The following is a 9430-nucleotide window of genomic DNA, read 5'->3' as shown; positions in this document are numbered from 1 at the left end:
TGTGCATATGTTTTCATCTTTTTTTAAGAATCGTTGCATATTTGAATGTACATATTGCCTCCGTAAAATTTTAAATAATTCTTCTGTGATATGGTAGCACCTTCTCTTGTATCGTTTCTAGCGCCCTATACCTCTCATACTAGTAGGCTATAACCAATATCTATCGCAACCAAATGCATTTTTTTCATGCTCTTGTTTGGAAAGCTATATACTGTTGTTTATTCATTCATCAGACAGACAGACATACAACAACACGATTACATAAGTCATTATAAGATATAGATCTGTGCGAAGTAATGAAAAAGTAGGTTGACTTTTAATTAATGACGAATAACCATTATCGCAAACAGGTGATGTAGGTTGTGAAGATTAGATAGAAATTGGACAATAAATGCTTTTTGATATTTCAATTTATTATATTAAATTTTGACAATTTGGTTTTGATAATAATCATGTAATTTTTTTCCTGCTCAAATGCATTTACTTCCCAATAATATCCAGTACCATCGGGGTTTCTTTAGTCTTAGTATTTAACAACTTGAATTACTTCCATAATTTTATTAAACATTAAAGCAAAAAAAACTCCGAGTCATCTGCTCTTCAAAAGGTTAAATGGATTTCAGTTGGAAGAAACTGTAACATAAGTTAAAAAAGTCATTTTATACAACAAATTACTGCAATAAAATGTTTAGAGATACAAACAGTACAGTACCTTTTAAAGGATCTCATGGAAACTATGGAACTTTATGGACATAGTTTTGTTGATATGGTCCTTATTATAAATTAACTGTTTACCAGACTCGTTCTGCATCATGCATAGATGTATTTGACTAAACCTTTTGAAATCGTTTATCCTGAATGCTCTGCAAATCCGTACTTAATTTTGCCATTTTAATACTTTTTTTATTCGAGCGCCACTTATGAGTCTTTTGTATACGAAGCGAGCTTCTGGCGTACACAATTTTATGCCTGGTATCTAGGATGAGTATATCTGAGGCTATTTGAATTATATTCAAATTCACATTAAATTCTAAAACACACAATGAGATGACCAACTTAAAACACATATTAAGCAATAGAAAATGAAGAATGGGAAAAAGACTTGAATTTATACGATGAAATTCAGTTTTTCATGCCCAAACCTAGAGTGTATACGTACATATTTTTGACATTCGAGTTTTAAAATGAACATGATAGTCTTTATTTAATCTTAACTTCTCATTTCGCATTTGGTATTATTCATGCAAGCTCACGAAACGCTTATTGTGGACGTTTTCCTAATACTTTTCAAAACATATATGTTCATCTGTATCATTGTTCATATTGTGAAGATACTCGATGCATTTATTCCTTTATTTTTTAAAGTATATATCATACCATCAAATCAATCAATCAATCACAGAGCCTTAAAGTTGACTTCCTTTGACTGAGTAAAGTACACAAAATGAAATACTACGCCTGGTATCTTAGATGAACCTTTTTCACTTTCTACTAACAGGGAAATCGGTTAATAAAACACTGCATGGATCTACCAAAGAGCACAACACTGAGTAGTTTTTCGTTAAAACATTAAATACGTACCACAAAAAGGAGTTTGACTGTTAGTTTTTAAGTAGAACGTTCCACGTTGTTGTGTTTTATCAGAGTCGAATCCCATCACTGGACATGGTCCATCTCCGCACGAAGAGCATTGACCTGCAGCATAGGCTGTATCTGACGTGCATGGGACTGCAGTAAATTTACATGTATCCAAGATCGATTCAGTGAAATAGTAGTAAGCTCGCTGATGGCTACATGCTAATTCATTAAAAGCCACTGAAAAGAAAATTCAAGGATTATTAGATTACCTTAGCTGCATTTGTTAAACTTTTAGGAATTTTTGGTCCTCAATGCTCCTCCATGCTCCTCCACTTCGTAGTTTATTTGGCCTTATCAATTTTGTTTTAATCGGGCGTCACTGAGGAGTCTTTGGTAGACTACTCACGTGTCTGGTGCATATCTCGGTATTTATGATGACTTTATTTTCAACCATTAGTTTTGATTTAATGAATATATTAAAAAATATCTAGAAAGAAAACAAACCAGAAAAGTGTAGTGTAAGAAGTTCCTCTGCTGTAGCCTTGTATGGTGGTGGACATCCAGGTTGGTGGTGACCACTGTTTGGGAAAAAATCGATGTGACCACATGGCTTGCTTGTACCAAACCCTGTAAAAGAAACACGAAAGTATTCTCATCCTCCAGCAACGCAAATAATAAATATATAAATATTTAAATATATTAAAACTCAGTTTCGTATATCAGAATATGTATTGAATAGAGGATTTAAAAATTATGGTACTATTAATATCTTAAAATATGTTATAAACCTAACGCTAGTTATGAAATGAATAGACCCAACTCCAAAAAGATATATATAACAGTTATTGCTATAAGTATTCCATTAAATAAATTGCTGTTTCGCAACGCCAATTCTTCATATTTGCAGAACAACTAAAATATTATAAGGGTAATTTTAACTATATGTAAAATCTGCTCTATTTCAAAATTATTATTAAAAACTGATTTCAGTGAATTACCAGTTTGTGTTAGTGGTACAGCATCAGAATGTATGACGTCTACGAATTTGGCATCAGAAGGATCCAACTTGACATCTTCACTGTAATTCTCAAACAATGGTCCAGCAGGGTCCATTCCTGATGTGATGAAAAAGTAAAATGTGATATTAGAATGATACATGCTCTCGATAGCCCCATCTTCACTAGGGAAAGTTTACGATTCTGATTTGGAGAAGAGGGACTGGCTCGTAACCCTTGGCTAGCGTGGAAAAGAGGGGTCTGAATCGTAACCCTTGGCTAGCAAAGACCAAGATTATACAACAGCTAACATACTGTTACGACATAGTCATTGCCTCATGGCAAAGATTATAGAACAAAACGAAAAACGGCAGAAGCACCAACGATGAAGCTGTTATAGAGTTAAATTGTAAAACTTTTTTATTAATATTATATGGTATTAATAATCAATTATTTTCGTTAAAATTAATCTCAGATTTCGTCATTAGATAATTTAAGAAATCTGTTTAGAAAGAGTCTTTATCTATTTGTCTATTTTTAAGATTGAAAGGTAATTACTTCTTTTCAGAGAATAACACGAATTTAACAAAAACTACGTATCTTATATGTGTCAGCTTTTCAGCGTTTCGTTAAATTACAAAAGTTATGTCTTCCATTATATATAATACAAAGCAAATATTCTTGAAAACCCAAGCATTGGATACACAAACCTGATATACGCCCTAGACCTGGTACCCTTTGACCTATATATCCTGCAGTCTGTGCGCCCAGGCTGTGACCAATGAGATGTATTGTGTTTGTATCACACCCGAAGTCATCCTTTAGAACATTAAGCATACGAGCTATCACTGCACCAACTAATCTGGTATTTGCCGTTGCTTGGTTATATATTTTGCGTGCTCCTATTCGCCAATCTACAGTCATTACATTAAAGTCACCCTAGATTAAAAAAAGGGGGGTCTTTTTAATATTCGTTTACATATAGTGTATTGTGACGTGCATTGGTACTTTTTTAAATTGTTCTGCACATTTTTAAAGAATTTTAAACAGTAACTAAATGACAATATAGTAACAAAGAAACTAATAACTATATCGTGCAAGTTATCTTCAACCATGTTTTATACCGTCTGGCGTATTAAATTATAATCCTGGTACCTTTGATAACTATTATACATTGTTTTCGTCTCATCTTCTTTTGTTGTTGCTATGGTGTTCTTTTTCGAATGATTAATGCTCATTAATATCGATCATCCATTTGTAAAGTCTTTTGTTTCTTGAGGTTTCTAACTTTGAATGAATCAATTTTTATTATTATCAAACAGAAATGTTTCAAAATAATAATAAAAAAAAAATGGTATTCTATGTACGTTTTGTAAATCTCTTAATCGTCGTACATTTATCTTCTTTGATTCGTATTACCGAGTAAAAGATACAGCTTAAGGTGGTACCTAACACTACAGGGAGATAACTTTGTAAAATCAGCTTAACGTTTTAATTACGTTGTGTTGTAAAGGGAATATTAAGCTTCTCAATGATAAAAATTGGTGTTTGTCAAACTGCTATATAACCAGTGTAATTTTTCTGACAAAACGGTTGGTTCAAAATTTTTGAAATTTTCATATTTTTGTTAAAGGATCAAAGTAAATACTTTGAGAAAATTTTATGAAAATTGAACGAGACAAATTAATTTTAGTGAAAGTGTTGGTACGGGGCGCCGAATGGGACTCTTGTGGTTTTGTACTCAAAATTCAATTTTGTACGGACAAAAGTGACTTTTGTTCAACAAAAATGAGTTCAGTTTAACAAAATTTGTATCATACTACAAATTTGAAATTTTGTCATACAAAATTATCTATCAGCGGACAAAAGTCACTTTTGTCATGACAAAATTCATTTTTGTTACACAGACTTGACTTTTGTTACCTAATTTGAAAATTGAGCGACAAAAGTCAATTTTGTATTTAAATTAGTTTAGTTTGGTTTCTGTGAACTAATTTGCATACAAAATCGACTTTTGTTACACAAAATTGACTTTTTTACACAAAAATTACTTTTGTTACACAAAATTGACTTTTGTAACACAAAAATTACTTTTGTTACACAAAATTGACTTTTGTTACACAAAATTGACTTTTGTTACACAAAATTGACTTTTGTTACACAAAATTGACTTTTGTTACACAAAATTGACTTTTGTCTCAACAAAATTGACAAAATTGACTTTTGTCTCAACAAAATTGACAAAATTGAATTTTGTCTCAACAAAATTGACAAAATTGAATTTTGTCTCAACAAAATTAACAAAATTGAATTTTGTCTCAACAAAATTGACAAAATTGAATTTTGTCTCAACAAAATTAACAAAATTGAATTTTGTCTCAACAAAATTGATTTTTGTCTCACGAAAGTTGTTACAAAATTGAATTTTGTCATCACAAAAATGAATTTTGTCGTCACAAAATTGACTTTTGTCTCAACAAAATTGACAAAATTGACTTTTGTCTCAACAAAATTGACTTTTGTCTCAACAAAATTAACAAAATTGACTTTTGTCTCAACAAATTTACAAAATTGACTTTTGTCTCAACAAAATTAACAAAATTGACTTTTGTCTCAACAAAAATGACAAAATTGAATTTTGTCTCAACAAAAATGACAAAATTGAATTTTGTCTCAACAAAAATGACAAAATTGAATTTTGTCTCACAAAAGTCAATTTTGTCTCACAAAAGTCAATTTTGTCTCACAAAATTCAATTTTGTCTCACAAAATTCAATTTTGTCTCACAAAAGTCAATTTTGTCTCACAAAAGTCAATTTTGTCTCACAAAAGTCAATTTAGTCTCACAAAAGTTAATTTTGTTTCACAAAAGTCAATTTTGTCTCACAAAATTGAATCTTACCGTACACAATTGACTTTTGTGATTTAATTTCCATATCAGGTAACAAAAGTCAATTTTGTATGCAAATATGTTTATATTTGCATACCTTTAAGACAAAATTGACTTTTGTCATGACAAAAATGAATTTTGTCTACACAAATAAATTTTGTCATCACAAAATTGAAGTTCTCACAAAACAAGTCTGTAGCACATAGTTTTGTAAGACAAAAATGATTTTGTTATGACAGAATTGAATTTTGTACAAAACCACAAGAGTCCCATTCGGCGCCCCGTAGTTGGGTACCACCTTAAATGTTTATCTGCTGGGCTTAATATTTGATATACACCTTTTGTAACAAAGCATCTTTCATATGTATAACCCAATCTGCATCTCCTTGACTCATATATCCATGTATGAGTACTTTGAGAGGTTTGGTGGAATCATATCCAGATTGCTGTACAGACTGTGGATCGTTGTACACTACAGCTCGACCATCTAGCTTGTTATTCCTTGTGAACACTAAAAGCTTGATCTGAAGTTCATCCGGTGATTCTGGTAGAGTTCCAAATGAATTGGTAAATGGTTCATCCTTGGTGAAACAGTCAAGATCCTTGTAGCATACTTTGGATTTTCCGAGGAAAAATGCTAAAATTTTATTACAAATGGTGAGTTAGTGAGTTTAGTTTCTATATGTTTGGGAATAGTGGTATATTGGGAAACTTTAATGTATAGCATACTCCATGATGTTTTGTTGCTCGACCTTACCCAATGTTTGCCTGAATAAAGTCAAGCTTCGTGGACCATGTGTAAGATAATTGTTTGGTGTTGTTTGTTTGTGTGTGTACGTATATTTTCCGAAGGAATCGGACGGTATGTCGCCAAATTTTTAATTATAACCCATTTGATATATTTCATCTTAAAAACTAAATTGGAGATTCCGTATCAAAATGGAATCATAGTCCCTTTACGTTTGTAGTTAAACTAAAGAGTTGAGGTACACCAATTTGTTGTTTTTCCTCGCCTGTACTTTTAAGTTAAAAAGAACTTGATGGAGTTGATAATGTACGTACGTGTCTTTACCCTAATACACTTTAAACCTATCCTTATGCATAATACAACAACCTACGAGTATTGCCATTTACATATATGAAGTCATGCAATACTATTGGATGCATTTCCTGTTAGTCTCAAATGATAAACATATATATAGGTTTCACTTCGGAAATAATTTGTCGCGACTCAATTGAAATAACAATGGTTACATCAAATGAAATATTACACTTAATTAAGTACTTGCATTGGACCTATTTATCGACTGAACATAAGCAGGTCCACATATCTTATATTACAAGGGATCGTGAAGTCAGAAACTAAAAGTATCTTAATGTGACCGAGAATGTTTTGAATAAAACTAGAATGCACACTCTGAAATGTTTCGCCCGTCTTACTTATCACGATTAAACTTAACATTGATCAGTGAAACATGAAAATAAGGTCAAGGATTAGATGAAACCTGTCAGGTGGACATGTATATCTTTCAATCATTTCATACTCAAATTAAAAGTTGCCTGACGGAAAAATGTTATGAATAACTGATATAAATTGTAAAATCTGGAATGAAGAGGAGGGACTTGGCAGATGGATTGTAGGGTTTTTTTTTGTTTGTTTGTTTGTTTTTTTGTTTTTTTTTTTTGGGGGGGGGGGTCAACGCAGGCTTCTGTTCTCGAGCACCTATGGTTATTTTGACTGACTTTCATCATTCAAACTGATCTAATTTGAAAACGAGTGCATGGACCACTATTTTTTAAAACGACATTTTGTTCCATTTTGCAGGGAGATTATGTGCACCAAATTTTATAAAACTGTAAAAAGTAAAATTGAGAATGGTAAAGTGCATTTTTTTTTAAATTTGGATAAATATACAGCAAGAAATGACGTTTTTTCTCAATTCATCACCATTTGATAAATATGAGTTATTTCTGAATAAAAAATGCATAAATTTTTAGGATACTGATGAAATACAGAAATTACAAATTATTTAACAAGAAACAATTTGTGTTTATCTTTTAAAACAAAAAATGTTATGTCTTTATTTCGAAAAGAAAAATACGGCCACAAATCATAATTTTCAGCAAATATACAAAATTTCGACCTCATTTAACTCAAAAAGTAGCACATAAGGGTATATTTTTTATTACATATTTGATTTAATCAGGCAAAAAATAGCCTATATGGAAATTTTCATCAAGCTGTAAATACGGAATCAAAACTGTATTGTATGCCCTTAACGTGTAGTGGCAAATTCAGTGCAAAAGCACAAATATTAGCTCAATTTAGCAGGTTCTGTAATGAGTCGACATGAATAAAGGGCAAATAAAAAGAGGAAATGTAGATAAAATGAAACAAATCTTATATGTGCAATATGTCACCTACGGTTCCTCTAAGATCTTAGTCCACATTAGGCTTTGAGGTATATAACAAAAATCCGATCAGAAGAGTGATGCAAATTCGTACAACACGCAACATAGAATGGCTTAATCACCAGCAAGACGTATTGAAGTCCAGGCAACCATTTTTGTTAGCTTTGACGACCAATGGCGTTTGAATAGGGACACATTGTTGGATTAAACCCTGGAACCACCCCCTCCCCAATTATCCAGGGTTGGGACCCTCATTTTTTTTTAATTTGCAATATCCGTCCAAGAATGGTGTGTTTTGATTTTCATCTCTAGTAAAATTTGTGATTTTATAATCAATGCTTTTCCAGGTTTGATTTTTAAATTCTAACTATCATAAGAGATGTCACTAATACTAAATTTTGCAGCGATTATCAAAAACAAACAAGCTCCTACAATGATGACTAGAGTCACCTATTTGTTGAATGTAGTATGACGTGACAAGAGAGACAATTCAAAAATACAATTTCCAATAATGTAACAACTAAGACATAAGCTTACTAAATTTTGTGGATAACTTTTGATTTTTCTGGGACAAAAATCAAACTCCTGAACTGTAAAGGTGAAAATCGTCAATAACGAAGTTAACCTCCGTTTTTTTTTATTAGTATCAACATACAAATTTGTTTAAGGCATAGGTTGAACAGTTCATAAGTCATTGCAGAGAAATTGTTTACAGCCTTCTGCCTGTGCCTGCAAATAGCCCTCCACCCGCCGTACTTTATCTTTTGGTAAATCCAGTAAAAACTGTAAATCAATTCCTTGAAGTAATTCATATTAAAAAACAAAATCGTTTTCAAATGACTAAATGATTTTTTCTTTTATTTGTCCTGTTTGATACATTCTAAAAATCTAATCTGTGGTTATGTATGGATATAATGTCGAAATTTCTCTATAAATCACACGAACCAAATATTTGTTTATAAATATGTTATTATTTACACAAACCTTCTAAAGCTACTGTTAAAAGTAGAACTGTTAAACCAGGTGCCAGTAATAGTGACGCCATGATCACAAATAATGACTTGAGAGATAAGATCAATAGATAACTATCATATGATTTGGTTCATCCAGTCAAGTACATTTAACCATGATCAGAGCATGATATTAACAAACTACACCTTACTTGAAAGAGAAACAAGTGGCCAAAGAGACAACTGGCCGTGTTGGATACAATTGATCTGTGTAAAAACAAAATTCATGGTCATAAGCTACATGTGTTTGAATAATCGTTTATTTTAGCAAATGCTGATCAGAACTAGCTATTAAATAAGACCTGTTAATTTCAATGCCCCTATGAGCATTATGTTTTTCGGTCTGTGCGTCCGTTCGTCCGTCTTTCTGTCCCGCTTCAGGTTAAAGTTTTTGGTCAAAGTAGTTTTTGATGCAGTCCAATCATCTTGAAACTCAGTACACATGTTCCCTATGATATGATCTTTCTAATATGAATGAATTAGAGTTTTGACCTCAATTTCACGGTCCTCTATACATAGAAAATGATAGTGCTAGTCTATTTTTA

At 31.8% G+C, this 9430-nt stretch overlaps 1 protein-coding gene across 1 annotated transcript; it reads right to left on the bottom strand.

Moving 5' to 3' along the window:
• Nucleotides 1-392: 392 nt before the first annotated feature.
• LOC134722204 (inactive pancreatic lipase-related protein 1-like) lies at nucleotides 393-8949 on the bottom strand. Its single transcript, XM_063585805.1, has 7 exons — nucleotides 8860-8949; nucleotides 5802-6100; nucleotides 3284-3512; nucleotides 2577-2693; nucleotides 2083-2205; nucleotides 1582-1815; nucleotides 393-633 (listed from the first exon to the last, which is right to left on the bottom strand). Exons 1-7 carry the CDS (start codon nucleotides 8918-8920, stop codon nucleotides 620-622), a joined length of 1077 nt encoding a protein of 358 aa, XP_063441875.1. The 5' UTR covers nucleotides 8921-8949; the 3' UTR covers nucleotides 393-619.
• Nucleotides 8950-9430: the final 481 nt, after the last annotated feature.

Source organism: Mytilus trossulus, chromosome 1 (genome assembly GCF_036588685.1).
Source record: "Mytilus trossulus isolate FHL-02 chromosome 1, PNRI_Mtr1.1.1.hap1, whole genome shotgun sequence".
Classification (NCBI taxonomy): Eukaryota; Metazoa; Mollusca; class Bivalvia; order Mytilida; family Mytilidae; genus Mytilus; species Mytilus trossulus.
Note: the sequence above shows the minus strand (reverse complement) of the source record. Positions and strands in the feature narration are given on the sequence as shown.

Excerpts from the sequence above, each read along its gene's own strand:
- LOC134722204 (XM_063585805.1), bottom strand. The coding sequence starts at position 8,920 with ATGGCGTCACTATTACTGGCACCTGGTTTAACAGTTCTACTTTTAACA. Across the intron at positions 6,101-8,859 it reads TTTAACAGTAGCTTTAGAAG|CATTTTTCCTCGGAAAATCC; the intron begins GTTTGTGTAAAT and ends ATAAAATTTTAG. Across the intron at positions 2,206-2,576 it reads TGTACCACTAACACAAACTG|GGTTTGGTACAAGCAAGCCA; the intron begins GTAATTCACTGA and ends TTTCTTTTACAG.